The 19,338-nt window shown below is 43.9% G+C and overlaps 1 protein-coding gene across 1 annotated transcript; it reads left to right on the top strand.

The window, feature by feature from the left end:
- The first annotated feature begins 287 nt into the window (after positions 1–287).
- Positions 288–13,592, top strand: LOC307085497 (alanine aminotransferase 2-like). The gene is made up of 11 exons (XM_079750314.1): positions 288–983; positions 7,762–7,851; positions 8,034–8,142; positions 8,428–8,561; positions 8,948–9,191; positions 9,624–9,703; positions 9,820–9,956; positions 10,217–10,391; positions 12,046–12,201; positions 12,458–12,570; positions 12,724–13,592. Exons 1-11 carry the CDS (start codon positions 621–623, stop codon positions 12,812–12,814), a joined length of 1,692 nt encoding a protein of 563 aa, XP_079606440.1. The 5' UTR covers positions 288–620; the 3' UTR covers positions 12,815–13,592.
- Positions 13,593–19,338: the final 5,746 nt, after the last annotated feature.

The raw sequence follows: 19,338 nt of genomic DNA, 5'->3' as shown, positions 1-19,338 counted from the left end.
AGACAGACAGTTCCTCACATTTAACATTAAAAACTATAAGAGGAAAGAAAAACATTCTCAAACAGAAGATAAAATGCAGGCTATTGTTAAGATTTTTTATTGGCATAGTAGAATCCTTTCCAAATCTTCCCCCCACGTGTAGTGTAATTCGAAAGGTGGTTGAGCGGTCGAGCCTGGTTGGTCCAGTGCTCTTACATAGCCCCTCTTATCCCTTCCGTCGCCTCGGTAACCGGAGACTCAGCTCAGATTGGCAACATAACGGTGTGTGAGCAGAGAGTAACGGCATGAGGGGAGGGGAGGACATCGTACACACAAAGAGGCGGTTATTCAACTCGAGAGACGTTTAGAGATGTTGCCGTTAGTGCTGAAGTCCTTTGCCCGGATCGTTGTTGTTAAATTCAGTACTTGTTAAGTTATACACCGTAGCGTAACGCTAACCAGTTTGAAGAAACGAACGCCTTCCGCCGGCCGGTGCCAGGTTCAAAGGTCCAGGCTCGGCGTGGTCAGTTCAGAAGTGCGGTTGTGGCACTTTCATAGCGTTGGAGAGTTTGGCTAGAGTTGGGACGGTGGTTGCAGAACACCAAGGATATTTTAATATATCTTCAACCCTTAAGAATAACATGGCAGCCACTTGGATACAAAGAATACCGTCTAGGAACGTCCGTCTTCTCACAGGTGGACGGAACGACACGGCGTTCGTTTGCGGCGGCGTACAGCAGCGGCAGCAGCACCCCGCCGCACACCCGAATAGCCCGGGTGTTCATTCATCGTCCCCGCTGTACCGCTTCGCTGCCCCGAGCAGAGCCCACTCTGGACTCAGTGCCTCGCGGCTTGGATACGCCAAGGAGAAAATGTCCGAGAACGGACCCTGGGGCAAGGTGCTGACCATCGACACCATGAATCCCACGGTGAAGAAGGTGGAGTACGCCGTGCGGGGACCCATCGTGCAGCGCGCCGTGCAGATCGAGAAGGAGCTCCGGGAGGTGGGTCTCTCTCTCTCCCCCCCCCCCCCCCACTGCAGGCCTAGTCTTTGTTTACATCTTTTGACCTATTCGGTTTAATTTGACACGGATAGTGATTGCTAAAAGCTTTGTGCCTTGTATTCGATTTCATAACGAATAACGGGTCCAATCAGTCGTTGTACTTGGTGCTTACGGTGCATGTGACGTTACTGCATGGTGCACTGACGTTAACAACAGAGGTGTCTGGGTACCAACAAATAATGCAGCGATGTCGTTTTAGCAGTTGTTATCCATACGTTGGACATTGAGGACATTGGAAACATATTCATTGATTACATATTCTTGTGCCAACTAAGACTATATAAGTCTGAGTTGCACGTGTATGGAGGTACCTCGTCAGGTCATTTGTATGTGGAGTGGAGTGAAGGTATTTGGGCAAACATATACTTTAAAATCCTATTTGCAATCTTGCAGCATCTGTACCGTCCCGAATTGTCGACTTTATTCCCGATCCATGACCATTTGCTTCTAATCACCATTAGAAGATTAGTCCCTTTCCCGAGTATTTACAAATCCACCCCTCCCTCCCCCCAACGTCCCTTCGTTATTTAATTAGCAGAAGGCCTATAATTAGCCAGGCACACTACAGATTCCAGGGAGATCTACTGAGATATTTGGCCGGGCTCACCTAGACACTGAGCTATTCCTTTATTTCTATCTTTTTGCTCCTTTCTCTCTTCGAGTGGTTGGAACTCGCGGTGTGGTTTACAAGTATCGGAGGAACGTTGTCCATCTCCAATATTTGCAGTGTCCTCAAAACATCTGCTGTTACTATTTTTCAAGCGATTACTATTTACTACATTCTGATAAAACCGTGTTCATTCCATGATTGCCATCTGTGATGGGGGCTACTTTTTGAGAAAAACATTGGACGCCAGGACAATGACATACTCTATCCTCTCAGACTGGTTGGCCGAATAAATTATACCCCTTACTACATACTCTACAAAAACACTAACGTGTGTACTAAGGCGCATCATTCATGCCAACACATTGGTTTGAATAACGAATAGTTGAAAGCAATAGCCTGTTCTTCTTTCAGCAATTCATGTTGTCAAGGAAACCAAAGCTTGGTGTACAGAGTGCAGTCAGGTGTGTTAAGTGTGGTTGGGGCTATTAGCCTCCCTTGGTGAGAGATGAATCTTGTGTCTCAGAGAAGAGACTTTTATAGCAGGTGTTCTGTGAGAAGATGGCCTATTTAAGACCTTTGCGGTCCTTCAATGCTGTTAATAGAGGGCCAGCTCATCCTTAGCCAGTGGGCTCTCCTATCAAGCCACCAGCCTATAGGATAAATGATGCCCAGAGGCCTATATATTCAGTGTCTACCAAGTTTCAAACACTCTGTACTCGTGTCACCCTGTACAAATTCAATGCCTGTGCTTAAGCTATAGAACATTTTGCATCCTTTACTTCTGTCACTGTATCACTACCTGAAAATAATCGTCCCTATTGTACAGAGCTCCCAGAATATTTTATTAATCTCTGTTGAAGTCACAGAAAAACTGATGATTGATTTATTTCAAGTTGAAGTCTTGAAGATAACCAAAGATTTTCATTTAAATACACTTATGTCACCATCGCCGAACAAGTTAAAACAATGATGATTGAGCCTAAGGCCCACTGATGAAAGCCTGTGCATTTGCAGTGTTATAATTGTTACAAACTGGGTGTTGGGGACATTCCTGCCATGCCCTCAAATAACAAGTAGTGCACAGCTAGTGATGCGTTTGCCCTCGCCTAGCGGCAGTTGGAAGGCCCGAGATTCTGGGTACGGCGGAGCCACCACAACAGGCTCGCTCATCAACTCACTGGTGGCTCAAGCGGCTCAAGATGACCACTTTAACGCTATGAATGTTGCATTAAGGGTAAGATGGTTGGCCCTCAGACTGGCCCACAAACACATAGTGCTCCCATCTACGATTTTATTTCAAGCAGCAGTGCTGAGGTGGGTATGAGGTGCACTATGTTGATGCACGCCTGCACTGTGTTGATGTGTGCAACCAACACTATTTGTCAGTTGTCAAATATTGATTATAGACATCATTATTTGCATGGCGGTATTAATCCAGTGGCAGCACTGTGCCCCCACTGGATGCATGAAGGAAAAACACTGGGATAGGTGTAGGGTGTCTGGGAAGTGGGTCATGATGTTTTATTTTTTATCAGTGAGGATTTTCCAGTCACCCAATCTCACTCACTCTCTGTCTGAGTGAGATTGCACAGTTGTCCTCACAGTAGATCCTGTTAATCTTAACAATGATTGTTTTGTACTTAAATCAAATAAATCATTTTATGAGGAGACTTTGAACCCTGCTAGCTGCTAGCACATTATTCCTTCCTAATCCTTTAACTCAAAGTTCATTGTTGTTGGCGATTTCACTTTGATGTGAAGTTTAAAAAAAAACATAAACATTGCTGTGGATGTAATGAGCTGAAAGCAAAAAACACATAATTAGTATTGTCACTAGGCAGAACTATAGGAGTGAATTGCCTTCAGTCTTTAAATTGGGTTCATTGTTATGGGAACAAAATCTGTGAAACCCTGCGCGTCAGGAGAGAACAGTAACGTAACGATGGCAATCAGAAGTGACACACAGCCATATAAAGTACAACAGGTAAATAATTGTCCCTCATAGTTTTAATTTATTGTGAACCTTGTTTGACACTAGTTTAAAATAAGAGCCTATCTTCAGCCCCTTTTGGGGTGGTTGGATATTCTGTGTGCTTTGCTTGGTCTTTGCTGAATGTTTGCTCCCACAAAACATAGGGAACCACCCAACCTCATCGGTCAGGGGAGGTGGCTGTTGTTCCACCAACTGGGGGGGGGGGGGTTTGTTATAAATGATCCTGGGCTCTTGATTGTGAATGTTGAACCATGGACTTAGGAGTGTGCATCGGTCCGGCCCTTCCATTGGCTTAGCCAAAGAGACGCCTCCCTTGTGCAGCCAATGAGGGAGTGGCCAAATGAAGGTTGTGTTCTTTTCGATGCAAAATATTTGGGCAGGATCGGCTTTAGCAGTTGACTTTGGCAGGACAAACACCGGGGGGGATTTCAGCTGCGTGCCTCTGGAATGAACAGCGTGTGGCACCCTTGGGTTCCAGTCAGACACCTGGTTGTGTGTGTGTGTGTGTGTGTGTGTGTGCGCGTGCGTGGGTTCGTGTGTTACTGTGTGCCAGGGATCATGTTGTTTTCTCAATCTCTGTTTGCTGTGACGCACATTTTATGTTCCTTTGCTCAGAGTCAGGCTGACCCAAGACTAAGGCGACTAAGGTTTAGAGGATAGGAGCATTTTTCTGTGCATCTTGGGCTGTATCTGTAAGATAAGGCACCCAATCGGCCTCCTGGTCTTGATGTAATGGATTGAATTTATATAGCGCTTTTCTAGACACTCAAAGCCGCTTTACAGTGAAGGGGGGACCTCACTAACCACCACCAGTGTGCATCACCCACTTGGGTGATGCACAGCAGCCAATCTGCGCCAGAACGCTAACCACACACCAGCTTGAGGTAGAGAGAGGGAATTAATGAGTCGGCCAATTATAGAGGAGGATAATTAGGGGGCCAGATTGAGTGAGCCTGGTTGGGCCAGGACACCGGGGAAACCTCTACTCTTTGCGATAAGTGCCCTGGGATCTTTTATGACCTCAGTGAGTCAGGACCTCGGTTTTACGTCTCCTCCGAAGGACGGGAATAACATAACACATTAGGGACACTGTGTACACATTATGGACACTGTGCAAAGGTTGTTTGGAATGAAACAAGTGTTTCAGTCCAAGTGTTTTGTAAACAAACACTTAATTTATTTGTATTATGTTATTCCATATTTGAGATAGCTTCTTAATGATGTAATATCGGATACATTTTTTAAATTATTAGTATTCATCCATAACATTCCCTCTGCTGAAAATTAGATCAAGCATGCATGGTTCTGAAAAACAAATCTCTGGGAAAAATGTAGACCAGATGTGCGCTGTGGTCACATTGTTTTTGTGTGTGTGTGTGTGTGTGTGTGTGTGTGTGTGTGTGTGTGTGTGTGCGTGTGTGTGTGCGTGTGTGTTTTGCTGACACAGCAGAGTTTAGTTTTGCAAGCAGTAACTTTTGCTTTGTTGACTTGCTAAGAGACATGTCCTGTGCTCGGCCATTAGCTCAGTTCCTTCCGCTTGTTTTCTTTTGATAACAGCAATGGAGCAAACAACGAAGTCATTCAGATCTCTAGAGTTGAACAGACCTTCCCTTCACAGCTTTCTGCACAATTATGATCTTTTAGATTTGTGCTACTCAAGCCTCCATGCAGTTCATTGAGTCAGCAGTTTGTTCCTGTGAATCCCACAATGACCTTTCAAAACATGAGAAACTGGGCATTAGTGCTATGTCTGACATGTTATAATGATGATTAGAGCCCAAGCGATGTATCTGTTGGCCGATTCTATCGGTCGATATTGGCTTGTCACAGATATATCGGTGTCGATGCATATGTTTGCCGATATGCGCTGATGTTAGAAATAGTGTTGATTTTATAAATGGAATCGCCTCTTTATAAATCCTCTATTGTGGTGGTTGATAAACCAAATTCTTTAACTTGGTATATCCAAATAAACACCCCCAACACTTAGTTTGACATGCCTAACCCTACATGATCTGTGTGAAGGTTAGTAGCCCCCCCAATACCGTGATTTTAATGCTGTGTGTGTGTGTGTGTGTGTGTGTGTGTGTGTGTGTGTGTGTGTGTGTGTGTGTGTGTGTGTGTGTGTGTGTGTGTGTGTGTGTGTGTGTGTGTGTGTGTGTGTGCGCGCGCGCTAGTAATGCGTGATATAAACGATATACGATAAAAATGGCCTACGATAGAGATTTTTCTATCGCTCTATCGCGATAATGCATGTTGATGACGCAAAATACAATGTTTAAATTTTGGTTTGGTGCAATTCCTTTTCACATTGCAATTTTCGCAACAGTGCCAGAATTCGTCAACAAACCTTTATGTGTGCAAAGAACGTTAACCCATTTGTACCGGCTGCTGTGCGGCGCAACATTCTATCTAGTAGATGCAATGTTGCTCCGCGCAGCCTGTACAAATGGGTTAATGGTAAACACGCATTGATGCGCAATCCGGTCTTAAAGGTAAACACGCACAGATGCGTGATCCGGTCTGAATGGGTTAAATCATTGGACAAAAAGGTCTGGGGCGTTGTAAAGCGTTAAAGAAAAAGGGGGGGGGGGGAAGCACCGGTGAAAGTAAACAATCATGGATATCCAGCGTGATATACATTGATCTGCGGACTGGTCCAACTCCTTCTCCCTCTTCCTGACTCGGAATGTGTTAAATGCATCGGCATTTTAAAGTTATGTTTTCCAGCATACTTTTTACTTGCTTTTGTCGGACCGTCGGGTGGTGGCTCAACATGGAGCAAAGAGGAGAAGGAATGTCTTTTGGATATCGGACCCAAATATCCAAAAGACGTTCCGTCTCCTCTTTGCTCCATGTTGAGCAACGTCTCCGAGACCACCTCTCCGGCTGGGTCAACCTCCTTTTGATGGTTAAAAATATCACGTAATCGACAAAAATCTTAACAATCAATAATCGATCATCAATTAATCATGCCCATCCCCAATTGTCAGTACAGTGTCTGTTTCTTATCTAGAAAGACACCCGTTTTTCCTGTTCTCTGCATCTTGGGTGGCATTTACGAACCAAGGACTTAAACTAAGTGTAGTGCCTTTTAGAATGGTTTGCACTAAAGGAAAGAAACCCAATACTAATTTTATTTATCTGCAACATTATGTTGTATGATTACAGTGTTTCACAATAAATGTTCTCGAAATGACATACTATATTTCTCTTTTTTTTAAATACATTTAGCAGTTTGGCTTTCCTTAGGGTCTATGTAACCTGTTCTGAAACGGTTATTTTATGATTTTATATCGTGATATATATCGTTATCGCAAGAGGCTGCAATGTATATCGCAATATGGATTTTAGGCCATATCGCCCATCTCTAGTGCGCGCCTCTCTTTTAATGGGAGTGTGACAATGTTATTCTTCTCTTGTTTATGTGCATGCGTGTGTGTTGCTGACACAGCAGATCTTAGTTTTGCAAGCAGCAACTTTGCTTTGTCGACCTTCTATGAGATACTGTCCTTTGCTCGCCCATTAGCTCAGTTCCCTAAAATTTAAGAAGAGAAATAAGTCCCCAACTAAGAGAGAACTGCTGCGAACACAGGTGGTGATCTTTTCGTGACGTCTGAGGGCCCTTTCCAAGGCGCTCGGACGTCACGATCAAGGTGCCGCCTGTGTAGACGTGTGAAGCTCTGCCTGGGCAGCGCTGTACTGCGCTGTCCGTGAGAAATTTGACCTTTTCGACACTTTGTACAACGCCACGGTGTGTGTGGATGGTGAAGCTCCGTCTGAGCAGCGATGTGTTTAATGTCCACGTCCCAGTGAGGGGTAGGATTCCTCGACAACTATTATATTGCTACAGTGTTTGCCGTATTTCAACGTACTTTTAAAAAGTATCATAAAGTTGCAGTTGGCCGTAACCATGGGGATCACATGTCTCCCCCCCCCCCCCCCTCCCTAAAACTCTCAGCCCAAAACAATGTTTTTTTGAATATCATAGTGTTCAAATTCCAGCTGAAAATGTGGGTGGACTGGCTCTTTAAGCAGTTTCATGCATTACCCAGCCAACCTCTTCTTTGCAGTCTATATCATCGTTTGACATTGTTATTGTCTTCTGTCTGCAGGGAGTGAAGAAGCCTTTCGCTGAGGTCATCAAGGCCAACATTGGGGATGCACACGCCATGGGTCAACAGCCAATCACCTTCTTCCGACAGGTATGCAGTCTGCACCGAACCTCTCCCATGCCACATCTCCCACACATGGCACCGCATTTTGAATGATTGAATTCCATCCAGCTGCTGTTTAAAATGTTTAAACTGTCTCTGTGTCTGTCTCTCTCTGCCTCTTGTCTCGCTCTCTCGCTGTCCCTCTGTGGCTTTCTGCCGATGGTCCTCAGGTGCTGGCAATGTGCTCTTATCCAGAGCTGTTGAACGACAGCTCCTTCCCAGAGGACGCTAAACATAGAGCCCGCCGCATTCTGCAGTCCTGCGGAGGAAGCAGTCTTGGTGAGGGGCGTTCTCTACTGGGCCGCAGGTCACCTTGTGAACTCGGAAAAAGTAGCTCATCTCAGTGTTTGTACTTGTCAGACTCCTCTATCCTACGGCAAGATTACGTACCTTCCAAGTCAGAGTAAATGAATACATAATCAGCTCTCTCTGTCTTGCCGTCTTTCTTTTCACTCACTCGCTCACACATTCTCTCCACCCCCCTCCCTTCTCCCCCTCTCTCTATCTCCCACTGGTCTCTATTGTTGCCCTGGGTCTCTCCATGACCTTTGCCCCCTCTCCCAGGCGCCTATAGTGCCAGCCAGGGCATCGACTGCGTGCTGCAGGACGTGGCCCGCTACATCGAGCGGCGGGACGGCGGCATCCCCTGCAACCCCGAGGACGTCTACCTCACCACGGGCGCCAGCGATGGCATCATGGTGCGCAGTGGTCTTCATGGGGTTTTGTTATCCCTAAAAGTTCAGCGTGGACGGTTACGCCGCCTGCCTTCGTTGTGGACCCAGTTCCACATCAGTTTTTGGGTTCAGCGCTTAAACTTTGTGAAACTCCCGTTGGTTGTGTACCTAGGGAGATCTGGCAGGATTAATCTCCATTATGCTAGAACCCTCAGAACCATAGAAAACGCAAACTTTGTCTTCATTTTAATAACCAAATAGAAACAAGGAACTATTTTCCGCTAGAATGCGATAGATATAACCCCAACGCATTTGACGACATCGAAAGCAGAGAAGGCTGCGCCACGTTGCATGGCCCCCATCTCTGTCGCCATGGGAACCGTCTGGATGTGTCCTCCTATGCCCTCCAGACCATGCTGAAGCTGCTGGTGTGCGGCGAGGACGAGGGCCGCACGGGCGTGATGATCTCCATCCCCCAGTACCCGCTGTACTCGGCGGCGCTGGCCGAGCTGGGCGCCGTGCAGATCAACTACTACCTCAACGAGGACAAGTGCTGGAGCATGGACCTCAGCGAGCTGAAGCGCTCCCTGAAGGAGGCCCGCCGCCACTGCAACCCCCGCGCCCTCTGCATCATCAACCCCGGGAACCCCACCGGTAGGAAGGCCACGGCGGCGTGCGTGCGTGCGTCTAGAGTGAGCGTGGGCGTGTGCGGATACGAATAAAACCCTCGACAAATGTGACGACTGTTCAAAATTCAATCAGTTAATGTACAAAGAGAAAGTGTGGTGAGTGTGATGTCATAGTCACGTTCGGAAAGGTCACGAGACTGGACAGGGAAGGGTAGAACAACATTTAAGGAACAAAAATATGTCAATGGTAGCAATATAAATGGTTCTGCTTTTTGTTTTATGGTCCTTGGCTGTAGCTATGCCTTGCCATTGGACTGAAAACAATCATTCTTGTCTATTCTTAATCAGTAACCTTTTTGCCACGATGGCAATGTTTTAATACCAAATTGTCCACTAGAGGGCAGCAAAGGATGGCACTGCCAAACTCAACACTGAAACACAACCCCTTCTCCCACAGGCCAGGTTCAGAGCAGAGATTGTATCGAGGATGTGATCCGGTTTGCTGCTAAAGAGCGCCTCCTACTGATGGCAGATGAGGTAAAAACGATGTATAATTGATTGTGAATGTTTTTCCTTTTGTACAAGAGTAATGTAACGTTTCACCACTTCACTCTCTGTACTATAACGCAGCGTGCGTGTTTATTGTGGCTCAGGTCTATCAGGATAACGTGTACGCAGAGGGCTGCGAGTTCCACTCCTTCAAGAAGGTTCTGTTCGAGATGGGACCAGAGTACTCGGACAGTGTGGAACTGGTCTCTTTCCACTCTACCTCCAAGTGCTACATGGGAGAGTGAGTTTCAGGAGATTGTATCTAGAGGCGTAGGGGGAAAGTGTAGAGGCTGGGGTCGACTCCCAGCCGAAAGGCTCCAGGTCTGAACGCCTATGTCTGCAGTCAACCTGTAAGCACCCTTGAACAGGACGCCCTAACCCTAACCTTTATTAAACAAATCAAAGTTACTAAATAACCAGACTAGGTACTGTTTGGTCAACACGGTGCCCAAGTAGTTTTCCGTGACCCGCTTCCCTGGATGACCTGTTTGTCGTCTACAGATGTGGCTTCCGTGGGGGCTACATGGAGATCATCAACATGGACCCAGAGGTGAAGGCCCAGCTAAACAAGCTGGTGTCGGTGCGCCTCTGCCCCCCTGTGCCCGGGCAGGCCCTCATGGGGCTGGTGGTCAACCCCCCACAGCCCGGGGAGCCCTCCTACATCAACTTCATCAAGGTTTGCACAGGGCTTTTCTCCAAAAGCTATGGTGTACCCTGTTATTATTAATCAACTGTTGACTTACAGATGTTGATTATACGTGATGGATGTTTTTGGTCAAACTTTATTGGTTTATATTAGACAATTCAAAGCTTTAATCGCAAAGTATTGGGGAGTTAACTCGCGATTAATCGCACTTTTAAAAATGTATTTTAAATCCACTCCAATTTGAATTATATTATATTATCAAATAGAATGACACATTATCATTCATACCAAATGTTCTTAATAAGCAAAAACTAGACCAAGTGATCTTGGGAGAGTTTATTGACTCACTCAGTGAGGGTTTAATGTGAAACATATGGAACGCCACAGATTTGGGAATTGTTATCAGTTAGTCACTTCCTGCAAGTGTAATTGAAAGTAAAGAAGTGAAAAAATAAAGAATTTGATATGTATGTTGACATTCTGTGGGCAAAACCAGAAGCGAGTACAGCAAAATTTGGGAGCGCTCCCCCCTGGTGCTTTAAAAAGAGAGGACAAGGAACATGTATAAACAATCTATACAGTATGATAGAAAACAATAAAAAAAACTCTATTCTGTACACCATTGATAAATAAACTATAGGCTACTGTTGCTTTCTAAGCTAAAAAACATTTTGTGGGCAGAAAAACTAACACATGAATACACATCTAATATAAATAAAACTGAGTTAAAGTGCAGTTGAATGACTTGTAAACACGATAACCCAATATTGCACTAGTCCTTAGAAAGTGAGATAGATAGATGGTTTACAGTAACACAGTACACAGTTTACAGTACACCTGCCACATGTTGTGTGCGTATGCTTGTGCGTGTGCGTGCGTGTGATTGTCCGAGAGGTCAGGTCTTGGCAACGTTCAGCGCCTGTATGGCCCTGAGGTAGAAGCTACATTTTAGCCTATTAAACGTGCGTTAATGCGTCAATTTGTATTAATCGTGTTAAAATATGATGTGTTAACGCGGAATTAAAGCGTTAACTTACCCACCCCTAGTTTATATACAGTGTGTGTATATGTGTATATATATATATATATATATATTATGGCTGCAAATTGGCCCTCCCTGGGATAAGCCATCCCTCCTCAGGGTTCCTTCCCTTTCCCATTGTGTTTTGGAGAGCATTGAGTCCTCCTGAGGGCTTAGGCCAGGGAAACGTGGGCCTCTCAACCTCCTCAAGGTTATACAACCTCCCAGTAACTTAACTTGGTCGCTCTAATAGCCCTGCCTTCTTTAACGGCTGACCTTTCTGCATGTCCCATTGCTATTGATTTGCTGCAGACAGGCTTCTGTTAATCTATACTTCACCACGCTCCGGTGGCCTGCTAAGTCTTGAAACCCAAAACCATCGGAAGGCTGTTGGGTTTGGAATGGGGGTTTGCTTTGCCTCCTGCATTAATGTGGTTCATCTCAAGTCCTCCATGTTGTCTCCATGTGCTCTCGGTTCACTGTGTGTGTTCCAGCGCATTCTGAGCTTTTTCAGCACACTGCTATGCTTGTTACAACTCTGCCCTACTGGTTGTTCGCTGAGGACGGAAGTTGTTGATAATTATTAATCTCTTGACCCTCGCCTTCGTTCTCTTATCTTTCTTTCTTTATTTTTCCGTTCGGTCTCTGTTATCCCCCCCCCAGGAGCGCTCCGCCACGCTGAGTGCCCTGGCAGAGAAGGCCCGACTGACGGAGGAGATCCTGAACACGGTGCCTGGCATCAGTTGTAACCCCGTGCAGGGAGCCATGTACTCCTTCCCCAGCATCAGCCTCTCAAAGGCAGCCATCGAGGAGGCAGCGGTCAGTCCCCCCTCCCAGCCACTTCATAGTGCTCTGTCGTTTTGTAGTTTTTCGCAAACTATAATGCCCGTCACCCAATTTTCAGTTCGCCTATTAGAGCTCTCACGAAAGTAACGTTTTGAACATTTGTGTTTATATACTGTACTTTTCTCACCCACTCACTCATGCACACACATTCTTCATACCCACCTTTGAAATTGCCCATGTGTGATAAGAAACGCGTTGCCTCATCCCTTTCCCGGTGTTCCTCCTGCAGGAGAACGACCAGGCCCCGGACATGTTCTACTGCATGAAGCTGCTGGAGGAGACCGGCATCTGCCTGGTCCCCGGGAGCGGCTTCGGCCAGAAGGACGGCACCTACCATTTCAGGTAGCAGGGCCGTGGGTTCACCGCACATGCTCACAAGCGATCCCACTGCTCCTCACTCATCTTTCGTCAAACTGCTTCCATTTCAGTTGCTTTGTCGCCCCCTCTTTAAAGGCCTATCCATGATAGACTCCTCTCTTTCATCCCCCCGTCCAGGATGACCATCTTGCCGCCGATGGACAAGCTGAAGGTCCTGCTGACTAAAGTGAAGGAGTTCCACCAGAGGTTCACCAACCAGTACTCCTAAAGCTGCAGCCCCCTCCTCCTTTCAGGACACCAGGGGGAGTGCTGGCGCACCGATAGACACCACAAACTCAATAAATAAGTCGTTTAGAAAGTGCCTTCCCCTCTAAGTGGCTTTGGTGGTCTCCATGATGATGTACTTTGGCCCCCACCTTCTGTGCGGTATTTCGTTTGGAAAAGGTGCAAACGGAGAAGCGAACTCTGTCTCTCTCTGTCTCTGGTGTATCAGCAGACACCACTGCTCCAAGTTGGATGAGACACAGTTCAGGAGTAAACAAAGGACGGCAGAGTCGTGTCATGACGCACACCATCTTAACGTGTGCCATTTGCTATCTTTAAACAATATATACACGTGCATACATAGGCACATACGTACATACAAACATACGCTGGTCGGCGTCTTTCTTTTTATAACAAGTTTACAATGAAAGCTTGTCTTATGGATAATGAAATGAACCTGAAATATGAAATGAAAATGTATGGAATATATGCCAAATAATAGACGCAGGAATGAGAGGTATCCGTTGAAGCAGATGAATATAGACTAGTACAAAGAATCTCAAAGACCCCTCCCCTTTCATTCTGCCTATCACTGCATTTGGATGATTTTGCAGTTCTGATTTTGACTTTTCTTTAAACCAAGTAGGTTTTCGAAGGCGCACAATGTTTTAATAATGTCATCTGTCGATTAAACTCTGAAATGTTTCTGTTATATGACAACTAATCATTTGTAAAGTTTTGATATGGATGATGTAGTCTTTATTTCTCTGCCTTAATTCTGAATAAATCCTAATAACCGCAATGGATTGTCTCAATGTCATTTACTTATTCACACCAGGAAAGTCCTTAGTTCGATCTCTTTGGTCCGGACCAAAACGCAATGTTTATTTGGTTTGGTGCGGTTCCTTTTTACATTGCAGTTTTTCGCAAGAGTCCGAGAATCTGTCAGCAACGCACTTGTGTGCACAGAACGTTCAATCATTGGACAAGACGGTCGGGGGCGGGGTAACACGGGGTAAGGCATAAATAAAAGTAAACAAACTATGGAGATTGTGGAGATTCAGCGTGCTGCCCTCGTTGTGCTTATAGTGATTGGTTTCATACAGTTACAAACATTTGCAGTACTTTTGGAGCATCAGAGGCGTTTGGCAGAACGTCGATTTTATGTTGATGCTATCCGCAGACCGCTCGAACGCCTTCGCACCCATCCTTGTACTGAATGTATTCAATGCATCGGAATTTTAATTTTTTTTTAAGTGTTCTCCAACATACTTTATATGTTGGCGTCTGCCCAAATAACCAAAAGACATTTTGTCTCCCCTCGTTCCATGTTGAGTAGAGATGGGATTTATGACTCTTTGAAGGGAGCCGGATCTTGAGGAGCCTTTCTTTTCAAAGAGCCGTTCAAAAGACTTGCTCATTCATTTATTTTTAAGAAGCTAACCTGGTGGTAACCGTTTTTATATGGGAAATTATCACTGGGAGGAATGATAGGGTAAGATTTGGATCAGAATTATTCAGACTTAGACATTAGATATCTGAGTTTGATATATTTTAAATATTGATTATAATTTAATTTAACATGTGTGGACTAGATTTTAATGTCTGATCTGCATTCATAGTAAACATTTCACAAGGTGGTGCTATATCCCTCTGCTTTGACGAGGGATATTTACACTTTGACACTGAGACAATGTGTCAAAGTGTAAATACAGCTCTTTTCACTTGTTCATCGTGTATCACCTTTTTAATTGTAGCACAATAAAAACTAAGCAGGCAATGAACAATGAACTTCCATGCAAAAATATAATTAACAAAAAATATATTAAAATAGAACAACTTTTACCAAACAAGTTTCTTTCACTGCAGAGGACTCCTGAACTGTCCTTTGTAACATTAGTGCAAATCTTAGTAAACAATATTTTTAGAAAGGGATGCTGCTGTGCTTTCATTGGCTCATAGTTGCAGTACTCTGCCTCCGCCGCTGACGCACTCACGTGAACAAACAAACTCGTTGCACTCTGCATGCTCTCCGTCTCAGTGGAGTAGGAGGAGGAGCTTGTTTGTGCATGTTGTGAACGTGACAGCGATAATAAAAAAGAAAAGAACGAAAAAGAAAAAGAACGGCTCACCGCTGCGAAAAGAGACGTTCAATAGATTCGGTTCGTTCGTGAACGTCACAACTCTAATGTTGAGCCACGACTCATTTTGAACGGGTCTGAAAACGTGATGCCTGTCTGATAACGTGACGTTGATCTTTGAATTATCCCGCTAATCAAACAATATAAATGAATAAACAAGCAGCAATGGGAGTCTGTTGCGTCCAATAAGGTATATTATTTTTAGAACTGGGTCGGACCAAGCGCGGTCGCATTCACATCTCAAGCGAACCGCACCAGGGTTCGTTTGGAAGCGAACCGAGACCACCTTTCCAGCTGGGTCTCGGACCGGCTGTTTGGTCCGCACCAGAGATCGATGGTTTGCATTCACACCAGCCCAAAAGGTCCGCACCAGCGATTCTTTTGGTTTGGTTCGAACCAAACAAGGCAGGTGTGAATACGCCCTTAGCGTTAAAGTGGGTTTCAAAACATCGAAGCTCAGACTAGTGTAAACAAGTACGATAAATATAAATATGGGTCTATATATGTCTGAACTGAAACCAGGAGTATTATTAAAGTGTTTTCTGGGTTTGATTTGGTCAAGAGACTCAGTTTTCCTCAGGCGCTGTGGTACAATTCTCAGATCAGAATTGAAATTCTCTAAACTACCTGTTCAATCTTCACATCATTCTGGCACTTGTTCACATCAAAAAAGCGGTTTCTCATTTCATTGAGCAAGTTGCAAATGCTTTGGTACATCCATGCAAATGATTATGTACAATTCTCTACCCTTTCCTACATTATCAATTGCTTATGTAATGTTGATCAAAATGTATTGTAATGGGTCTCTATTGAATAGTCTCACCCCCAACATTTAGGTATTAGTTCATTGCAGAAGTCTTTACATGCAAAATGGTTGAACAAGTTGTCATAATATGTCAAGCATATTTCTATACATTCCCATTAGAATATTTTTTCTAAATCTGTAATGAATTGGTAAATTGCTCCCAGGTGAATCTTGACTTTCTGTACAGCGTTAGATCAACCAACGATCAACCAGTTTACTGAATTAGCTCAAAGGTGCATCTCATCAAGATATTTTTGTAATGTGGATGAGAATTTGTCGCCCAACCGAAAGCAACGTCAGGAGGTGTAGGAAGACTGCACTGTAATTCCTACAGCACTGCGTGTACAGTTCAGCCTAAGGAGATTGTCCTATGTCAACGTTTCTTCTTTACATTTACATTTACATTTAGGGCATTTAGCAGACGCTTTTATCCAAAGCGACTTACAATAAGTGCATTTGTTACAATAAGTACATTTGTCATAAGAAGTGAAACAATATATCGCTGTCGGTACAGTAAAGATGTTCATAGAACCAAGTGCAAGTATTACAATCACTAGGCTAACCCATTCCCCGTGTAAAGCAAAAATTCTTTGTGCTATGCAGTGCTGTCTTCTCCTTTCTGTATCGCAATGACATGGTCTGTCAACAAATTACAGTACAAACAGCAAAAGCGTGAATGGGACACATACACTAAGGTGTAACTTACAATTTACAATAATTGTCTTCAAAACTTTAGCCATAGTTTACATCAGAACATCCCTCCGGAGCACCCTTTTATATTGACAACACGACTAAGCAATTTGTCTTATCCGTAGACAATGACACAAGGACTTGTCATTCTGATGGCATTGACATGTTCATTGAAACAGATATTTACTTTTGAGAGATGAACTGAAGGATGAGCTGAACTGAAGGGTTACCTGCAAAAGTGACTCTCTTTTGCAGGTAATCCATGGTGTTTTACTATTTGTAAGAATTGTTTTGAGAAATGCACTTACTGTTTTGCAAATGTTGAGGATGATTCGAGAAATGTACCAAAGCGACTGAGAATTACTAATGTTTCTGTCGAAATTGGTTCCAGAGCTCGGCTCCATCCCACTGGTTGGAACCTGATTTATCCGACAGCAATTACTTTAACGGACTGTAAAACGTATGCGGAAGGATCAGGGCCCTCCCTCGATGCATAGCTTCACTTCACAGCCAGGGCTCCACATTATCAGAATTCTCTAGCACAGGCTGCTGCCTGGCAACATGTTAAATGTCTCTGGAGCTCCTATTCAGGCTCTTGTGTAAATCTTGTGTATTCTGATTTCTGGCATGCATTCACCATGGTGGGAACAACATTTAAGTGTGTGTGCGTGTGTGTGTGTGTGTGTGTGTGTGTGTGTGTGTGCGTGTGTGTGTGTGTGTGTGTGTGTGTGTAATACAGAGCGACATGGCCGAGATGAAAAGATTAGTAGATATATAGTAGACATATAAATGTGTTTGCCAAGTATAAGCTTCCCCTAAGTGTCCCTCTTCCCAACCAAATGTCTTGCAATTACTCCAAAAAACTGTTATTTGTGTGCACATGTGTTACGCTTCATGTGTTTGGCCATTGAATGGTGATGACAGATGTCCACATTTTGGCTGACATTTCATGCAGAAATGCAAGAATGTTATCACTGTCATGATCGACTCAGAGCAGACTGCAGATAAATGCTAATAAGCCTTTCTTAATGTGCCTCTCTTAGTGTAATGTCAGACAAACCAAGACAATGTTCAATATTAAGTACTGCTCATATAACAAAGCACAGCATCATAAGCCAATGATTTATCTTATCTTTATGATCAATGTTAAACCAATAATCAAGTTACATTTTGGTTTCCTCTTTCACTTGAAACACAAATTTTGGTAATTCTGGTCTCTGGCTGTAACTATGTGCATCCACAATGATTCCAGCCTTAAGCTATGTTTTCTTTGACTGAAACCCTTTTGATCAGGTTGTTGCAATTATCCATCTCCCGACATGTGTCTATTGACTACACCTCAGGTAGGAACACTGTCATTATGGTGCACAGCCCTACGCCATGTGCAGTCACTTTGAAAGAGAATCCCTTGCATTTGTAATCAACCCTTCCATTGTTATATCAGAAGCATACAGTTATGAGAAGAGTCAATGTCTGGTTACAGACAATCGCCGGCCGTGCGTCTTACCTCAATGTTGTATGACACCATGATTTGTATTTTTTTGTCATGTAATTGCAGATCTGGCACAAGAGGATACACCTAACCATGTGGTTAACTGTGGTTCTATTGAAATGCGACTTTGACTTTAGTCAACACTTAGGGATGAACATGGGTTGTGCTCCTGAATATTTTTCTTCTTGCTTTTCTATTTATTTATTTTGAGATTTCAAGCACTGCTCTAGCCTTTGCCACTTATTCAATGAAACGCTTGAATGCGACGTTTGGGCTTCACAACAAAGGTAATAATGAGGCCATAATGGGACCATGTGAAACTGCCTTGTGAGAGAAGGAAAGAGGTAGGCCTACCCAATATCTCAAGTGGCCTTCATTATGTACAGACTATCTGTGAATTGCCGTGACTCTGTTGCTGCTATTCAAACGTTTTTTTGTGCAAACATCCCATGAATTGGCATCAATATAAAAATACAAAGTAAGCCTATCGTGCTGCGTAACAGATGCACATATGCCATGAAATAAATTCTTAGAAGTGCCGACAAACAACAAATTACTATAGTAAGTCTGCAGTAACATTTGGGAGTCAAAATACATATTTTTTTCACACCACAAGTGCAAGATAATCACACGTTATGCTGCTGCAAAGTGTTTGTCTCGTCAATGATTGTCCATATTTAGGCCTTTCTTAGACATCCCTGATGGATCAGATAGGAAACCAGAGAACAACAGAGAAGTGAGATGGAGTATTATAGGTGACGTTACCATTATTAGGTGATGCATCTTGTTCGAAGGCTGGTTTCCCTTTGCATCCTGCACCTCAGACTCTATCTCAGGGTAATTAATCAATCCCAGACAGAGGTAATCGACTGGTCTCTCCTTGGTTTGTGTACACTGCTCGATTTTATTTGCCACTAGATTCCTTGCGAGCGCTCAATCTCGCCAGAGCACGTGACTCCGGCCGTCCTCCTGTATCGCCAGTAATTGGCATATCGATTGTCATCTTGAAAGTCAATCCACTTTTTTATTTATTCTTTTGTTTGGTTTTATATTTACAATAACGTGATGACAGATAGACACAGTGATAAATCGGTTCCTTCCGTTAAGTGATCAGCAAAACGTTGATGGATTGGACGTTGTCGGTTTCAGGGTCTGTTGGAGTTAGAGGAGCTGGGTGCTGACTTTGTTCTTATACATTGATTATTATTTTTATTATTTTAAGTTTTACAACGGTTCAGACACCTAATGACTTACTTCCAAGTGAACAAGAAAATATTATTTATAGAAAAAGATAATGCAGCATATATGCTTGTGGAACGGTCAAATAGAAAAGTATAGATTAAAATATTTCATATTTCAGCTAGATTGGAAGGTTTCTAGCAATTATGGATTTCACACAT

The sequence above is a fragment of the Pollachius pollachius genome (genome assembly GCF_949987615.1).
Source record: "Pollachius pollachius genome assembly, chromosome: 14".
Lineage (NCBI taxonomy): Eukaryota > Metazoa > Chordata > Actinopteri > Gadiformes > Gadidae > Pollachius > Pollachius pollachius.
The sequence above is the reverse complement of the archived record's forward strand: the minus strand, read 5'-3'. Positions and strand labels throughout refer to the sequence as shown.